At 38.6% G+C, this 19,983-nt stretch overlaps 1 protein-coding gene across 8 annotated transcripts in view; it reads right to left on the minus strand.

Moving 5' to 3' along the window:
* Rnf111 (ring finger protein 111) overlaps positions 1-19,983 on the minus strand; it is a 71,529-nt gene that overhangs the window by 21,030 nt on the left and 30,516 nt on the right. For all 8 annotated transcript variants that reach the window (XM_038321990.1, XM_038321991.1, XM_038321985.1 and 5 more), the window contains 5 exons: positions 16,966-17,855; positions 11,351-11,477; positions 7,592-7,755; positions 6,377-6,571; positions 806-1,125 (listed from right to left, as the gene is read on the minus strand). In XM_038321990.1, the coding sequence (XP_038177918.1) occupies positions 806-1,125; positions 6,377-6,571; positions 7,592-7,755; positions 11,351-11,477; positions 16,966-17,836 (1,677 nt within the window). In that variant the 5' untranslated portion in view covers positions 17,837-17,855. The remainder of the gene's footprint in view (positions 1-805; positions 1,126-6,376; positions 6,572-7,591; positions 7,756-11,350; positions 11,478-16,965; positions 17,856-19,983) is intronic.

Raw genomic sequence — 19,983 nt, forward strand, 5'->3', positions numbered from 1 at the left:
TTCCAAGCGAATACTAGGATCTTACTCTAAAGCAAATTCTAAAGCAAGAATTGCCTTTTTTCCCCCCGACTCTTAGGTAATTTAAAGATGTTGTCTATCAGTTAGGCTCAGTACACTTGTAGCTTTCCAAAAAAGTAAAGCCAGGTGTGGTTAATATACCTGTCTTCGAGCTGACACACTGACGATTTTATTTCCAAAGAGTCACATGTGGCTAGGAAGCTATGAGTTTGATTTCTCCAGAAACCACATGACAAGTTAAGTGCACATCTATAACCTCAGCCCTAGAGAGGCAGAAAGGGTGATTCTGGGGTTTATACTATTAGTACCAGACTGTTAAACATGAGACAACTGTGAACTAAGCCAACCTTTCCTTTAAATCAGTGGTTCTCACCTTCCTAATGCTGCTACCCTCATGTTGTGGTGATCCCCAACTATAAAATTATTTTTATTGCTACTTCAAAACTACAATTTTGCTACTGTTAGGAATCTGTGTTTTCTGATGGTCTCAGGCAAACCCTGTGAAAGTGTCGTCCTACCCCCGCCCCCACCTCACACAGGGGTCATGACACACAAGTTGAGAAACACTGCTCTAAAGTGAACAGAATTGTAATAATTTAAACTTTCTATAAACCAAGATTGAAAAATTCACAATAAATTAGTCCCTTTTAGCATTCAAGAATATGACTTATAGACATACTCACTTTGATAGCACCACACACACATCACTGGGAACTCTTTCTGAAGGCAACACAAGTGTGGGGGGGGAGGGGGAGAAGAGAGAAAATTATGCGTGAAACCCACACACCTGGTCATGGTAGCTGGAACCAGAGCTGCTGTTTGCACCACAAGGAGCCTGTACTTGAGGAGGTCTTTCCACAGGACAAGCGGGGTCACTGAAGGAAGGAGAAACTGGGACCGCTGGGTGGGGAGTATGGTGATGGTGGTGATGATGCTGAAAATGGTGGCCATGTTGCTGAAAACAATTTGCGTGAGGATGTGCTAATGCGTGGTGACTCTGTGAAGTCCCTCCGCATGGCGAGTGCTGGGGACAGCAGGAAGGGAGCCTTGGCATTGCAGGAGGGCCCGTTTCCGGAACAGCACTGGATGTAGTTCTCCTCGAGTCATCTTAAACAGAAACAAATGCAAATCATTATCAAATACCACGTGACAAAAATAAGTACTGTGTATTAATCTGTAAGTAAGAATTTAATGTGACAGTGGGTCGGTAAGATTCATTAGTGAATTAACAGACTTGCTGCTTAAGTCTGACCATCTGAGTTATATCCCTGGGACCTACACAGTTGAAGGACAGAAGACTACCTTAAGTTGTCATCTGAATTGTATGCACACATAAACATACACAATCAATCATTCGATGTAACTTTTAAAATAAATATGAATGTGATGGTGCCATATGCTTAACAATACAGAGTATGCAACTCTGTGCAGTCTCCACTATGACTTTTCTGAAAATACAAATTCTTCAGAGGGTGCATATCTATCATGATGTATAAATCTGACAAGAGATTATTTTTTTAAATACTTGTTATCAATAAATTTTCAGAAATAGCATGTGAATTCTTATACTTTATGCTACAAAGGAAAAGATCTTCTGAATCCCTCCAGCCAGTATTTCCAATCACTTTCCCACACTGCAGACTGTTGGGTACTTGAGGCCGTCCACCTCAGTGAATGAATATCTGACTGGACCACTATCTGCCAATCTTTTCATTTGCTTATTTTTATAATCTTATTATTATTATTACTATTTTTATTATGTGTTCTATAATGGAGGGGACACATGTCATACACAGAATGCTAGAATGAAGATTTGTCTTATCCTAGTGGGAGAAAAACACCTGATAACACAGTATCAACTCAATGATTATTTGCTGAACATATAAATACAACAGATGGGAAGCATAATTCAAGCACATGCACAGGCTATAGAAGTGAGCTGTGTTGAGTATGGAAGGTTAAGTTTGAAGGTGACCCCCGAATGGTCCGGGGGAGAGGTCCAAGAATGGTTAGATATAAAGTTTAAAACAAGGAGAATGGTGTTTCAAAAAAAAAAAAAAAAAAAATCACAGGATGAAAGTCATCAACTTCCTGGTGATGGGTGTAAACAATGCAATTCTGGAACAGAAGGGCCAAGGAAAGGCCTGGGAAGAAGAAAAGAAGATTGTCACCAGATGTATAGTGCGTGCTTAGGTGAATGCACTTGCCACTGAGTCTGAGGACCTGTGTTTAATTCCTGGACCCCATACTGTGGAGAGAACTGACTTCCCCAAGTTGCTCCAAGACTTCCATATTCACCATGCACGTGTGCACACATACACACACAATATAAAAAAGTAAATATTTTAGTAATAAAAGAAAAACATAGAATGGAAACAACTCATATTAAGTACACACAAACAACTCAGGAGTACCTGTACAGGTACTAGGAAATGGAACTGGTGAAGATTCCAAAGACAAAGGGATCGTAATGTTCTGCTAGAGACAGAACACAGACTTGAGATTCTGACAGTGGATTAGTAGTGGAACAGGCACTTGGAAAGAACTGCAGGCATGAAGACACAAAGGCTTTTACAAAGGCTAACATCAGGTGCTGTAGGAGCACATGCCCAAGAATTTTATTCTTTAATTTCCTTCCCAAGTAGGATGAAAGCCCTGAGAAAAAGGAAAGAGTTTTAGAAAACTGTGGAGGGGAAAGAGAACCAACGTGACACCGAGGTGAGTTACTACCAACAGTCTACTTTGAGGGACACAACACTTGAGGAGGATGAAGCCTTCATGGCACCTGGTCATCACCATTTAGGAATTTGGATATGAGTCTACTTAACTGGCTTAAGTGATTCAAGGTTGAAAATCTGTATAAAACAGAGAAACACATGGGAAGTAGAAATTGAAATGACATTCCCATCAGGTTTCTGCAGAACAATTTGTCCTGGGACAAATATCTGTCTCAAAGATGACAAGTATAGTCTAATATCAAAATGAACTTTCAGAGACTACGGTGAAGTTAATACCTAAAAAAATGAAACATTTAGAAAGTACTAAAACAAATAGTCATACATAATACATGAACAAAAGCTATAGCTGGGCAGTGGTGGTGGCCTTTAATCCCAGCACTTGGGAAGCAGCAGAGGCAGGTGGATCTCTTAGAGTTCAAGGCCAGCCTGTTGTACAAAGTGAGTGTGATATAGACATGAATAATTTGTATTGATATGGATTTGCTTTATTAATATAAATTTAAGGTCAATCTTGTTAAATGTATAGTTCTGCTCTTGATTATGGTATTGTGATTGTGTAGATCACTTTAAAAATGTAATGTTTATTTAGGAAATATAGGTTGTTAATGGATAATCATTGATAATAGTCAAGCTTATAGTCATGTTAGATTTTCTAGATATATAGAGATATATTTCAGTTAGATAGGCATTCTTCATATCTTTCAAAGACTACAGAATATGGCATTTAAAATGTTTTAATAACTTAGGGTTTTTCATGGCAATGAGACAAATCTGCTCCTGGCAGCACCAGCTACTTCTAGAGGAAGATGGGCATCGAAGAGGCTCCTTATGGAGTTGGTTAGCTATTTGGGCAAGAAACTGCTCTCACCTGGACTGATGCATAAACTGGACATGAAGAACCCATAGAGAGATGACTGCTAAACTTGCCTAAAGGTGAGATGATCCTTCGGGATTCCTGTTTCATGAAAGAGTCTGCGAGACATTCTACAGGACACAGAAGAAAGTGACTGAACAGTCTTTAAAATTTCCTGCTTCGTGGAAATGTCTGCTGGATACTATGGGCCTGTAGGCTGAAGATGGATGCCCCAACGGTAAAGAACTTTGGGTTACTATCGAGGCAGCAAGATGTCTCTGTCATTTCTAGAGTTTTGAAAGTTGCTTACTTTTTGTTTACTTAGGTAATATTATATCCTTCTGGAGTCTTTGATGGAGTTGAAGAATGGATAGTTATTATTATAGTTTTCCTTTGTTATGATAAAAGAGATATAAATACTGTAACTGTAATTCTTGCTTGATAACTATTTTGTTATATGTAATTTTACTATGTTAAAGTTAAAGCCTTCCTTTTGTTTAAACAGAAAAAGGGGAAAGGTGTAGGAGGTTTTTCTTTCTATGTTTTGCTTTCATTGGAATAAAGAAACTGCCTTGGCTTTTTGATAGGGCAGTACTTAGGTAGGCAGAGTAGATAAAACTGAATGCTGGGGAAAAGGGCAGAGTGGCAGACACCATGAATCTCCTGCCTGAGACTGACGTAGGTCAGAATCTTGCCAGCAAGCCACAATCACACGGTGATACACAGATTTAATAGAAATGGGTTAGTCGAGATGTTAGAGTTAGCCAATAAGAGGCTAGAGCTAATGGGCCAAGCAGTGATTTAATTAATACAATTTCTGTGATTATTTCAGGGATTAAGCTAGCTGGGCAGCTGGGATGACAAGCAGCATGTAACTCCTGTTACATGAGTGAGTTCATAGGACAGCCAAAGCTATTACAGAGAAACCCTGCCACAATAAAAAAAACTAAATAAAAAATTAATCAATCAATCAATCAACCAATCAATCAATCAATTAATTAATTAATTAAAGCAAGCTTAGGGTGATAATGAAATGGAAGTAGGAATATGACTACTAACACTACTAGAGAGAAGTGAATGAAGAAAGATGCTACTGATCCCAATCAAAATATTTAACTTTGAGATTTCATATAAAATTGAGAAATGCAATGTCAATACCAAGGCATTTTTAAGTATTAAATGATAACAAAATCATATAAAAGAAAAGAAAAAAAAATCACCTAAGAGGGGCCAGAGCAATAGCTCAGGGGTTAAGAATTCTGACTGGTCTTCCAGAAGACCCAGGTATGGTTCCCAGCATACCTGGCAGCTCACAACTGTCTATAACTCCAGTTTCAGGATATCTAATGACCTCTTCTGGTCTCCATGGGTACCAGGTAAACACATGGTGATAGGCATACATGCAGAACAAACACTCATACACATTTTTAAAGATATGGTTATATATATATATAAAATATGCACTCAATAAATTAAAGTCCATTTTGCTTCTGCCTACATTTCTTTTCAGAGAACATTGTATATGAAAGACATCCTTGGAAAATCTCTCCATGGATAGTTCTCAATTCTGTCTTTAATTTTCCAGAAAAGAAAGTCTTACTGAATCTAGCCATTATGTAATTTTCCAGACTGCTCAATGAAACTCAGAGATATTATCAGAATTAAAAGCAAAATGTATTTTACACAATAAAGTGCTCTCATTAAAAATAGTGATATAGTCAATTTATGAGCTATAACATCTATTGATTTGTACTTATTAGAAAGCTTCTGTTTGTACCACTGTCCATGACAGACATCAAGCTGCCTTAAGCAAGCAAGAGAGCCAGCAATATAACTGCTAACTGAAACACAAATACTATGATCAGAGATAAAAATACAAAACTCTTTAGGCTGGGTATATAGCTCAGTGATGGAAAACACACTCAGTATATTTGAGGTCCTGGGCTCAAGCCAAACAAACAGAGTTCTTTCTGACCTGTGGGTTAAGCAATGTTTCTTATCTATAATGCCAGAAGAATGAGGGACAACAAAAGTAGAATAAATGACATCACTGAAATCTTGAAAACTATCCCCCATCTTAATTTCAGAATATGCCTGAGTATAGCTGCTGGAACTTCACAAGGAACAGTCAAGGTCTTCACAGCTGCCTATCTTCCTGCATTCTACCAGCATGTCACCAGAGTTCCAATTTCTTTGCCTATGACCCGTTCTGATGACTCTCTTTCTGTTTGTTCTTTTTAAATTATGGACACCCGTGTAAGTGTGATGCAACCATGTATGTCAACATTGATTTAATCTCATATCATTAATCAACTGTGCATGGGATTCATTGTTCACTGGCCTTTGTAAACTATCTGTTCAAATCCTTAGTCTATTTTAAAATTAGGTTGTTTTATTTTTATTATTTCATAGTTCTTCATGTGTTCTGGGAACTAGAACCCTTATCAGCCATGACTGACAAATAATTTTTCTTATATTCTATGGACTTTTCACTTTCTTGATATTATTTTGATACACAAGCTTTAAGTCTTGATGAAATTCAATTTATCTACCTTCTGCTTTGCTGTCCATGAGTTCCCTATCAGCCACCTGGTTTTCCTCAAGTTCTCTTAGTTGAGCTAAACTATTTTGGTGACATACAACACATTAAATTCAAGTATTAAATCACAGTGTAATTATAAAACACAATGATTTGCTCACAGGAGTACCGCACAGTCTAAGAATACACTCAGTGACACCGTGAAAGAGTACCAACATTTTTACATACCGCCCACAGAAGAACCAGCCACACTATTGCTAGTGAGAGTAGCTGCAGTCTCTGACACTGTGGAAGGCTGGCTAGTGGCCACAGCTGAAGTAGCATCAGAGGCTTGCTCAGAGGTAGATGGATTGGAATTGCTAATGGAAGCGCTAGTAGTTTGTGATTCCATTCTGGCAGAAGTGGTTGGTATTACAGTAGGTTCTACAAAACACAAAACACCAACTTAGCTTTTCAAAGCAGATTAAAGAATGGATTTTAATTTGAATTAGCAACTTATTTTTCCTGTTTGAGACAGTCTCTTGTTATACATAGCTAGGCTGGTCTTAGAATTCCTCTATCATGGACTGTCAAGTGTTGGTTATAGGAACATTCCCCACACCTGAACAAGTTAATGCCACTATGATAATGATTAAAATAAAGATACAAGCATTAAGAACAAACTTCTAGTAAGTATAACACACAGTAAAGAAAGCATTCATGAAACTTCACTGCAACATCAAACTAAAATGTCACTGAAAGATAAGAACTGTATTTAAAAACCCCAACATGTGCTTATTTAATCTAGTTAAACAGATACCCAAAGCTTTCTAGTAGGACTAGGAGTGTATGTTAGTGGTACAGTGCTTGCCTAGCATGTATGAGGCCCTAGGTTTGATCCCTAGAACTAAGAGGAAAAACAGTTTCCAGTACCTAAGTTTTCTGCTCTATTTGTATCACAAAGAGTGAGAGCGAAGTCCAAGTTCCACTGCTGGGCCATGTGGTCAGACTATCAAACCATCAAGTGCACTCTCTGGCACAGCATAATCCCAAGATCAGGCTGCCCAGCCAGTGCTTCTGATTTGACCACAGCATGACAACACTGTTATTAACTACTCTCCATGTCCTCACCAGGAAAACTAAGAAGGCAACAGGTGTTTCTGCAAAGAACTATTAGGACAAACTGTGATCATTTATAATGCACCTCATTATCACTCTTTATACACAGAAACCAATTTTATAACTTTAGCTATAACTTTTAATATTTATGTTGATGTCTTTACTTCTGAAAGTTTTTATAAATGTAAATGAATATAGATTTTAAGAGTGGTAACACTGATTAATACTTTCTCATAAAAATTAAATTATGAATGAGGTAAACTTCAAACATATGATAACAAAATGGTCGTTTAAGATATTTTATCAAATTCTCTTCATAACCCAGCAGCTACAACTCCAATTTACCATCTTCATCAACAGTAAGGTCCACAACTTCTGCTGCGTTCTGCCTCAGGGGCTGTATAACAGTAGAGATCCTACTACGGTTTCGAGGTTCCTGTGGCCGACTTGTATGCGAACTTGAACCTTGGCTCCAATGAGATCTGGAGTGCCCAAGGGTTGAACGAGACCTTAAAAGATGTCAACATCAAGTTAGCAAATATAAATGAAGGATGGGCTTTTTTTCAGTCGCTCTAAAACTTCACAAGCTTTTCTTATAAAGCACTTAGGTTCTTCATACACGACTTCTCCCAAGAAATAAGTCACTGAATTAAAAAAAATGACTAATGCAATGTCAGGCAGTCAATAAACCACTGAATGAAGGTGCCACCAACAAGATGACCAAAGCAGACAAGAGATGTTGCTATCAGATCAACCATTCAAGTATATGAAAAGATCAGAACGCTGTTCTTAGTAACCACTGCTTTGAATATTCACTTGGATTATAAATATTACCATAAATGGCAAGGAATGTCCCAAGGTATTCATTATAATAAAGGAACACACACACAAACCCCAAATATGATACACACAGTCATGTCTGTATAATCATGTCCCAGGTTAGGTTTGCAGAATTTAACCTTGGGAACCCTGTGCCAAGCCAAGCTTCTGGTCCTATCCTAACATAATACACAGAAGACAGCAGAGAGAATTCCTGGAGTTGGCAGAGATGAAGTCACTAGCTAGTCTATGAGTTTGTGAGTCACAAAAAGCATTACTCGTATAAACTACTTTAAGCATTGACTCACAACCTTAAATACCTTAAGTGAATGGCACTGTACTTTTCTCAATCCCTCGCAGGCATTTAAATGTTTTTTAAGGATTCAAAATATGATGAATATTCAAATATTCAAAAAATACGAGGAAAGAGTATTTAGGGATGGTGAAAATATTCTTACCCTACCTAAGGCTTCAGTGAAACAACTAAATCTGTTTTGCTCTTTTATTTTTTGTTATAAGTCTAGCCTTTAACGGTTAAGCCAATCCTCCAGGCCTGAATCTGTTTTTACAAAATGAGGCAAACTGTTGGGTGTTGGTAGCACTAGCCTTTAACCCCAGCAGTTGGGAGTCAGAGTCAGGCGGACCAGCCTTGTTCAAGGCCAGCCTGGTCTTCAGAGTGAGCTCCAGGATAGCCAGGGCTATGTTTAAAAAAAAAAAAAAAAAAAAAAAAAAAAAAAAAAAAAAAAAAAAAAAAAAACTGTCTCAATAAACAAATGAGAGAGAGAGACAGAGAGAGAGAGACAGAGACAGACAGAGACAGAGAAGAGAGGGCAAATAAACCAAAAGTTGCTATGGAGTTTGTCTTTTCCACCTGCTCAGACAAAGCATAAACTACATGTGTTGTAAGTTTATCATCAGCATGTATGGCAAACATGAGCCAGATCCACTAATATGCAAGGTTAAGCAGGGGTGTCACCATTAAGAAAAAAACATCAAATTTAAAGTGGGCTAAATTGTCCTTATCAATGCTAGAGCCCAAAAGTTTAAAAATAAATTCAAAACCTAAAATTCTGAAAAGACAGGAATACAAAGGCAATTCCTAAGACAAGCTAACCAAAGATAATGCATGAGAAAGCATTTCACATTATGAGCCATCATTATAAATAAATCTAAAACAAAAAAAATATCTCCATTAAATTTTTTTGAGAAAGGGCTAGAGAAATGCCTCAGTGGTTAAGAGAACTTGCATTTCTTACAGAGGATCCGAATTTGGTTCCTAGTATTCACATCAGGTGCCTCACAACTATTTGTAACTCCAGTTCCAAAGGAACTGACATTCTCTTCTGGGCCTCTCTGAGTACCTGACTAAAGTGCACATACTCATTCACACACACACACACACACACACACACACACACACACACACAAAATAATCTTAGAGCTGGAGAGATGGCTTATAAATTAAAACCATTCCTTGTTCTTGTAGAGGACCCTGATTCTAATACCAGCATTTACACGGTTGCTCACAGCAACTTTACTTCTAGGGAATCAAATATCCTCTCCTGATTTATGTGGGGATTAGGCACACACATGATGCCCATAAAAACATGTAGACAAAATACACATATAAAATGAATGTAAAAAATAAAAATAATCTAAGTTAAAAAATTAACAATTACTGAGAAGCCCAGAATTTACGGTGAGTATGGAAGCCGTCAATAGCAGGCAGCTCCACATCTACCCTGGCAGACAGACTATGGGACAGAGCCTAAGTCCAAACACAAGGTAACAATGTCGCAGAGGTCTTCCAGGCCACTATAAGAGTGGCAACTGTCAAATCCTAACAGGAAAGATTGAAAACAGTATTCTCTTACACAGGAAGGGCCAAGAACCAGTCCAACCATGGCAAACTGTACCTCAGAGAATAAAAGGAAACTACCTAAGGATCATGAGACTGGGTTCATTTCAAGATCACTGTCTCTTGAAGAAATATTTCTGTTTGGTGAAAGCACTTCCAATTCCACAAGGAAAACAAGTCTTACTCTCTAATAATTGAGAGATAACACCCAAAAACTGAATTGGAGCAGTGGCAGGATACTTGTGACAGCCTATGGCACACACTGTAAAGTGCAAATTTCCTCAGTTTGAAGAAATCACTTAGAATGCAATCGAGGGGATGAGACTGGAGAAAGAACTCAACTGTTAAGGGGACTAGCTGTTCTTATAGAGGACATGAGTTTGTCCTAGTGGCTCTCTGTAACTACAGTTCCAGGGAATCAGATGACATTTTTTAGCCTTGATTGGCACAGCACATACATGCACACAAGCAAAAACTATACAAAAAATAATCCCCACATTTTTTTAAAATATTATTCTTTATAAAAGAAAAAAACCAAAAATAACTTTCCTGCCATGAGGAGCCATATTCTAATGGGAGTAGAAAGTAGAAAAGCATACACAATCCTCAAATGAACATCTAAAGACATTAATATTTATCCACAGACTAGCTTGGTGTATTAAATAAGCAATTCTTTATCACTAATATTTGACATCACCTTAAGCACAGGGTAAATAAAATATTTTTTTTTTTTAGACAAGGGGCCATGGTGTCAGAAGTAATTCTACAAAAGAGGCATGGCATCTACAGATATCTATCTAAACAAATTAGCTCTTTCTACTCACATATGCTTAAGTAATTGGCCAACCAGTGATTTAAATAATACAGTTTCTGTGCAGTTATTTCGGAAGTCTTGGCAGCCAGGAAACTAATAAGCGGCCTCCCTACTACACCATAACACAATAGCACAATTTTCATGCATTTCAATGGGAACAATAAGCAAATAACAAGGGCTATTTTTATATCAAAAAGTAAATTCAGAATTATACCCAATATTTATATATTACTCACAGCTAAACTCCATAGTTCATGAATTCCGGCATTACAAATTAAACCACATTTTTAAAAATATTAAGTAAAATTGCTTTTTATTTAAAGCAAATGGGATAATGATAAAAATAGTATATCCCCTAAGACTCTAGGTCTGCTGGTAAGGGATAGAATATTTGCAACAGTGATCCTTACTTTCTCCAGGTGAATTTAATGTAGCCTGAATTTAAAACGTACTCTAGTAACAATTATAATAAAGCTGAGAATCTGGAAGGAATGGGTAACAAATACATTAAAGTATGTTCATTTAAAAGGTAGTATAAAGGGCTGAAGATATGGCTCAGAGGTTAAGAGCACTGGCTGCTCTTCCAGGTCCTTACAAGGGATAAAAATCTCACCGATAGCTTTCTCCAACTGTAACAATCTCCACTTCACTGTCAGTTGAGGTAACATTAATTTCTTCATTGGCAGTGACCTGGGGAGTGAAGGAAGCTTCGATCACCACAACATCTTCATCAATACTTCCTGAAAACAAAAGGCAAACCATTTAAGAGGCATGTGTAGGCTAACCAGTAGACAAAAGTTTTACCTTGACCTTGAAAACTATTAACTTAATATGAAAATAATGGAGAGTTATACAGCATTTCTTTTTTGTTGTTCAAGAATCAACAGATGAGCCGAGTCAAAACTGCCACAACTTCAGAAATGTTAAGTGTAGGGCAAAAGACAGGAAAGGGAATAAGAGCAGCTGGTAGTGGAGGGTACTTGGGGTAGGAATGAGTACCAAGTGTTGAGGGTGCATAAAGAGCATAAGCTTGGAACTGGAACCACATTCCAAGAGCTCTCACTCGGTGTTTGTCATTCCTTCTACAGTTCTGAAGGAATAACAGGAAGCTGTGCCAATCAGGACACTGTATACAGCAGCAAGGAAGAACTCACAAGTAGAAAATGTTATTTCTTACTCTCATAACCGTGACAGAAACCTTACTACCCACACAACTTAGAGTTTTTAGCTAACATCTGTACTGGTAGGTGATTGAAATTAAGGCAGTGGGATTTTTTACCGTGAAGGCTGAGAAATGGAGTGTGGCATTTAAGAGCCATGGTCACTGTGGGCAAGTTCATCTGCACTGGGCAGTTATCCCACTGCTGTGAAACAATCTCCTGCTCACCCTGCAACTGAAAGGCATCCTTCCCTTACCTCCCAACACCCCAGCTAGCACAATCCTACTGTGCATAAGAACTTGACTGTACAGGACAGCCAGGACTGTTTCACAAAGAAACATAGTCTCAAAAAAAAAAAAAAATCAAAAAGGAGAAAAAAATATTTGATTGTGTCAGATGACTTACATAGTTAGAATTACACACTGACTGTTTATGATTGGCTTCTTTCACTTTATAAAATAACCAACAGAAATGAAGAAATACACACACAGAGGGATTTTTACCCAGTTGTTCATGACAACATATTCAAAAAAGCCAACTATGAGAATTCAAATGTCATCAGCTGGATAAGGCATATGCAAGACAAGCAGAAACTAACTGCTGGTACAGGAATGAATCTTGAAACTTTATGCTGAGTCAGACAGCACATAGGAAGGGCCACATATTATGGTTCTTTTAAACAAAACACCCAAACAAGGCAAATCTTATTTGGAAAAATGAAGAAAGGCTGCATGAGACTGAGGGGAGATGCAGAAACAGAAAGTTAAAAAAGCAGAAGGCAGGTAACAGAATTAACAGAAATGTTCTAATGTTGCACTGTGGTCACAGTTTTACAGCTTAAGATTTAAAAAGCACATGTGAATGAATTGACATATAAATTACAGCCAATAAAGCTGACGTTATTAAACACGAACACCTCCAAAGAATGCAAGAAACTCAATTCTTTGAAAAAGAGTGGAAATTTAAATACAGAAGTCCCATTAATATTTCAGTTTCTTCTGAATTATAAGCCATTCTAAAATGATTCTCCAAATGTACCAGCTATAATTAGAAAAGCACAGGATTAAATGAGAGACACATAAAACTCTTAGAACTGCACTCTGGCTGGAGTTACTACCACCTTCACGGCGTCATCCATTGTTGAGAGCAGAGGAACTAGACACAACTTTCGTGGGAATGCTTGGCACAGCAGCTAGTAACATATAAACTATGACACACTTTCAAATGTTAACTCAGATATAATTACACAGGTATACAAGTTTACATTGCAAATATTCATCAAAAAGAGCTGGTTGAACTATGAAACATCCAAGCACAGGAACTGTACAATTGTTGAATAAGTAATTGTACATACTGATATGAAAAGACATTCATTATTTATCTCTGCATATTTTCATAGTTTCTGCTAGAGAGAAACTTAACAGTTATTACTTCTGAACACTAATTATGAGAACTCTGAAAATTTATTTTATACTTTTTAGTGTTTTTATAAATCTGTATTGTGTGCATTAAACTTACTTTATTTTACAGGAATAGGTGTTTTGCCTGCATAGGCCAGAAAAGGGAGTCAGATCCCATGGGATCAGAGTTATATACAGTTGTAAGTCACGTGCTACTGAGAATTGAACCTAGGTCCTCTATAAAGGAATCAATGCTCTTAATCACTGAACCATCTCTCCAGGCCTTGTTTTGTTTTGTTTCTGTTTGGAAAGCAAAACGAAAGAATAAAACAGAAAAAAACCCAAAAACAACTTTAAAATAATTTCCCTTGAAATAAAAAATGTCAGGGTTCATTTTAATTTTTAGGATTTATGCTTCCCCTGATAAATGATTGATGTTCACATGCTTGCTTATTTTTACTTTTATATTATGAGTGCTCTCTTTATATGTATGCAAGTATGTGACTGGTGCCCAAGGAAGCCAAAAGAGGGTGTTGGAACCCCTGGAACTATAATTAGTGAGTTGTGAGTCTATGTGAGTCTATGTGGATGCTTGGAATTGAACCCAGGTCATCACAACAGTAGCTTATGCTCTTACCCACTGAGCTGTAGCTAATTCCAAAAAGTGCTAATTTCCAAAAGCAATGTAGTTGAAGTAATTTACTACTACCAAGACAGACAGGACATAAGTGCATCAATAATTACAGAGTATCAGCCAGGAAGAACAGCTGAGCATACTTGCATGCTCCCCATAAACACACTGGTGCTCACTTTCATTTCCTAAAACAAGCTCTTGAACTGAATGTCAAACCAATCATCCCACGTCATGATTTAAAACAGACACTGGGCTCTGCTGCTCCTGCTTCCAGTGTCAGAGTCTTAACATTCTGACCACATGAGAGAAATGTGACCAACTGAGTAAAACAACCCTGAGTGCTCTCCTCTTTTCTGATACATGGAGGAAGGACCACCATGCAACTCTCCGGCAACACATGAGCTCAGTGGACACTTTTCAAAGCAACATTCAATACTGAAAAAAAAATGAAACATGACAAAGAAAGAATAAATGCTGACTAAATAATATGAAGGAAGAAGGAGGAAAATGGAGGGAAATGGCAGGTTTCAACAGTGAACTGGAGGCTTGAACCTTTGGCAGGCTCATCATCATACAAAAAGGGAAAGTTCTAGTCAAGTGGCGGTGGTGCACACCTTTAATCCCAGCACTCAGTAGGCAGAGATAGGCAGATCCCAGCGAGTTCGATGCTAGCCTGATCTACAAAGCAAGTTCCAGGACAGCCAGGACTGTTGCACAGAGAAAGCGTCTCAGGGAGGAAAAAAAAAATCGCGGAGTGGGGAGGGGAGGGGACATCCGTCACAACACTTGAAAATCTTCCCTAGACCTCTGCAAAGCTCTCCCAGGGCTGGGAAAAGCTCAGAAACTAAAGTGCTATGCAAGCAGAGACAAGTGAGAGCCCTACCACCATGTCAAAATAATAATAATAATAATAATAATAATAATAATAATAACAAAAAAAATAACTCAAGGGTGAAACAATGGACATGCTGACATAGACGGGAAAAGCCCACAGGGTATCAAACCTACATCAACAACTGAGTTGCTTACAGGCAACTGAGTTAAGCTGGGAGCAGTAGAGGTTGTCCAGTGCCAAATGGTTAGACCTGAAAATGGCCACACAAGTAACATTATACAGACTGAACAGGTCATATTTAAGAATATATATATATATATATGTGTGTGTGTGTGTGTGTGTGTGTGTGTATACATATATAAAAATATACAAATATGCATGCAATAATAAAAAAAAGAGGCCATGAATTTGAAGGACAGCAGGAAGATGTATATGGGAAGGTTTAAAGGGAAGAAAGATAGAAATGTGCTATATTAATCTAAATAAATAAAAGACAGTTTTTTTTCTTTAAATTTTCTGTGCAATGGTGTTTTGCCATGGGTGTGGGTGTTGGGTCCCCTGAAATTGGAATAACAGACAGTTGAAAGTTGTCATGTGGGTGCTGGAAATTGAGCCTGGGTCTTCTGGAAGAGCAGTCAGTGCTCATAACCACTGAGCCATTTCTCCAACCTCCAAGAGACATGGTCTTTAAAAAAATAAATCCCAGTGACAGGAGGCAGAGGCAGGAGGATCCATGAGCACCCAGATCCCGGCAAGAGCCTGTCTCAAAAGATAAAGACACAACAAGATTCCCAAGAAACAACACTCAGGCTTGACCCGACCCCTCCAAACACACACACACATTCCGCCAAAAAAAAACCTTTCCTGATCCCCCAATTTCCTAATTTCGAGAAATTAACCTTAGTTCCGATCTTAGTTCAGACTTACCAGTTCAAATGTCAGTACAACAGCTTTTTAAATTATAACTGCAGGAACTGCATTATCAAGATTGTTTGTACACAAGAGCAAACACCACATACTCACCTCCAGAGTGGTATGTACACAAGTTTATTCTACTTAAATATAGTTTTTCTATGCATGTGCTTGAGAGAAAGGAGGTGAGGTCGAATGGGAGAACACATGGCACACATGGAAATGATCATGCACTCTACTAGCACTGTCAGGATGAAAATGAGCCCTACCACTCTAGGTACACACTTGCTTACAACATGTTAAGGACCAGGGTTCAAGCCCCAAAATGTAAAAACTAAATAACAAAACCACTCAAACATTTCAACTTATGTTTATTTTGTTCCTTGAGGTCAGGCTCTTACTAGGTAAGCCCAGAGTGTCCTGGAACTCACAAAGATTCACCTGCCTCTGGCCTCCCAAGCATTGGGATTAAAGGTGTGTACTCCAAGAACCACTAACTTGAAAAGTTAGTATGGTGGCACATTATTGGCTTTGAAATCCTAGCACTTAGAAGCTAAAACACAAAGATCAAGAATATTAAGGACACCCACAACAAGTAGGCAGTCTCAAAAAACAAAACAAAACAAAAAACAGTAAACAAGAACATAGTAAATGAAAAGTAAGATTAAGCAGACTTGTATAGCAATTATAAATGTTCTTAATAGGATTGAACATGGGGGAAATAATAGTTACCTATAAAAAAAAGAGATCACAAAAGTAAAACATATTAAAAGAGTAATAAAGAAAAGCATGGGCCATAAGTCAACTCATTTGAAAGTTAACCTTGCTGGGTGTGGTGGCTAGGAAAGCGGAGACAAGTGACTTCAAGGCCAACCTGGTCTACAATGCAAGTTCCAGGACAGCCCTGTCTTAAAGAAAAAAAAAAAAAAGAATAAAGTTAATCTGATTATGAGACAGGCATTGGGACTCTCATCTATAATCCCAGAGAATGGTCTACATAGTGAGTTCCAGGCCAGCCAGGACTACACAGTAAAATCCTGTCTCATAATCATCACCAACATCATTGTTACTGTCATCAAGTTATAAATAAAATAGTTAAAAAATTTACAAGCATACAAAATTAATTCTGACTTAATTTTTGTCACAAGAAATTCTGTAAGCATCCTGGAATTAGTCACAGTTTAACAGTTGATTATTTATACTGTGTAAGGATGAAAGCTAAGAGAACCTGTTTGAGAACATGGTAGAAGCACAATGGCACAGCATCTACTGCTCCAGCCTCCTCACCTGAGGGGGCAGCGGAGTTGCTGGGGTTCTCACTGGCAGATGCACACAGGTCCTCTTCTCCATCCGTTGAGGAGCTGGAAGAAGAGTCGCTGCTGAGGTCGTTCTCACTGGAGCTACTGGAGCTGGGGAGGAGCGCATACTTCCTCTGGGCCAGCACCTCCCGCTTCTTCCTCTGCACCAGCAGCCTCTCCTTCTGCTTCTGTGTCCTTTGAGAGGAGCTACTCTTCACTAGTCTCTTTCTGCATGGGAGTCTCCTCAGTGCACTACCATGAAAACAAGGTCTTTTCATCAACAAGCCTGACACAGACTCTGCCTCAGTCCGAGGCCACTTTTGGGACCGTGAACTGTGACTTCTGCTTTTAGCACTCAGAACAGGCTGGGAATGTCTCACTGAGACTTCTTTGTCCTCATCTGAAGTCACAGTATCAGAGTCCCCAAAATGGAGACTAGATGAGGGAGAAGACAGACATTCACTGAAGGAAGAGTCATTATCTTCATCACTTGGTGTCTCTAGATGTTGCCTCAGCCCTAGGATTCCCTGATTTTCCTTGACACAATTCTGTACATATGAGGGCCCAGCCTGTTGGCTTTTGCGCTTTTTCCTCACAACACCACTTTTTTCTTGTTCTTGCTGGTTGCCATTCATGTCCTTCTCTTGTTTTGAATCATCACACAGGTGAGAGAATTCATTCCCCACTTTGCTGTTAATCATCTCCACTTCTGCAGGGAAGCTCTTGTTGGCCCCTAAGGGCTGTGGGTGCAGAAGGACCCCCTTCAGACTCTCCTGTTTTGTAGGCACATCAGGAGTCCCACTCTTCATAGCCACTTTTAGGGTGTAGAACTCGTTATATTCAGGAGTCCATTGAGACATGGGAAACTTTAAGGAAGGCCTAGAAGACACAAGCCAGACATTGAAAGGACTCAGTATGTATGTGCTACAGAAGTGACTAAAGCTTACAGTAGCCACAACATGACTAAGGTAAGCCAGCCACTTAACTTTCTCACCGAACACTCTTTTAGTACCTCTGCTTCTACCCTTACTTTCAGAAACAGTTAACTAGCATACACTACTCAACAACTTATAGTAACCAAATGGACCTTATAATATTCCTGCTAGCTTTCACAATACAGTATATTTGGTCAAAATCAAACACTTCCTTTCAGCTTACTTCATTAAACTAGAGAAGAGAATTAGAATTCAAAAGACTGCCATGTGCATTGCCAGCAGTGCCGCCACTGGGTACAGTCAAAGGAAACCATTCTGCTGAAGTCACACCAGCATCCACTACAACACCAACCTCAGTAGCCAAATGACAAGACGAAGAAAATATAGTAGATACACAATGGAATGCCATTCGCCCAATAAAAAAAAAAAATGAAATCCTTTTACCTGTAATAACCTGGACAAAATTATAAATCATTACACTGAGTGAAATAACGAAGGCTGAAAAGCAATGTCTACATGAACTTATTCACATGTGAGATAGAAAAAATCTTAATCCCCCAGAAGCTGAGAGCAGAATAAAGGTTACCAAAGACTAGAGAATGGGGTGGAGAGATGAGGTAAGGGATGGCTGATCAGCAAGTACTAGTCACAGTTATATACAAATAACAAGTTTGGGTGATAGTGTGCAATAAGAGATTCCAGATGATACTACACTGTGTGTTTCAAATAGCTAGAGAAGATTTTAAAAACTATACCCTAAAGAAAGATGTCTGTGGAGGCAAATATGCTAACCTAGCTGAAATATTACACTGTGAACAAACTTATCAAAACATCAAACGGTACTGAAAAATATCTACAATGTTTTAGCATCATTTAAAACTAAATTTGGGGAGGCTACACTCCTGAGGATTTATAGGTAGTCAACGGTTGCTGGGGGAGGGGGAGGCATTTTCTTCTCTGGTCTAGACACTGATAAATTGTCCATGCTCCTGTAAATAATCCCCCTTACTCATGTTTCTGTTAGCAACTCTTAACAAAACTCTAGCTCACCGTCACCAACAACAAAGATGTAAATGTAAAGGAGGAACGACTTGGGAAGAGGAAAGGGATCAATGGGAGGGGAGCAGGAAAGACACAAGAGAGGGGAACTAGATGTGAGTATGATCAAAATACAATATATACACGGATAAAAATGTCATAACAAAAGCCATCTTGTAGATAATTGATAATGCCAGTAAAAACTTAAAATTTCAATGTAATTTAAATTCTAAGAAAAAATATAATAAAGTCATCAAATCACAATACTTTGGAGGCTGAAGCAGGAGTATTGCAACAATGAATACAAAGCCAGTCACAACAAGACTCTATTTCAAGAGACCCCCACAGCTCAACACCCAGCCTCAACTAAAAAAGAATTCCAAAGACTAGTCACCTGTGTTGTGAAATACGGCCTTCAAGGCATAACATGGTTATTGCCCTCTTCAACTGCCAGCAGATCTGAGTGCCAGAAGACTATACAAGATTGGGTCATTAACTTTCCCTCATCAAAGGAAAGGGACTCATGAGGCCCACCTCTTCCCAAGAGTTTACAGAAAACCACTGTTAAAACAGAGGTTGAGTCACCCCACCCCAGGATTTGCAGGGTGGGGTGACTTCCCCAAGAGCTGACAGGAAATAGCTGCTGCTGGGAGACAGACTGCTTCTGCAGTGTAGCCACCTGCGCACCTAAGAAATCCAGTTAAAACACTGGTTCACCAAGCCACAGCTCAATTGGTTTTTCTATCGCTGATGCCATTTAGGATGAGTAGACAGTCACTCATTTATCTTCAGAAAAGTTCATGTCATCCCTTTGATATTAACACGTTTTTAATAAATACTTCCTGTATATTTAGATGCTTTTGGCATTAGTTAACTAATAGAAATACAGCTTCTCTCTCCTATGACTCTTTCTATCCTTTTTCTAATGAGAACCTAATTCCAACAGAAGCTTGACACAACTAGTACTTTTAGTGTCGGCACAGCAAACATAGAGCAAGGACCAGAGGAGGGCGCCAGACCTCATCACAGATGGC

Source organism: Arvicola amphibius, chromosome 3 (assembly GCF_903992535.2).
Source record: "Arvicola amphibius chromosome 3, mArvAmp1.2, whole genome shotgun sequence".
Lineage (NCBI taxonomy): Eukaryota > Metazoa > Chordata > Mammalia > Rodentia > Cricetidae > Arvicola > Arvicola amphibius.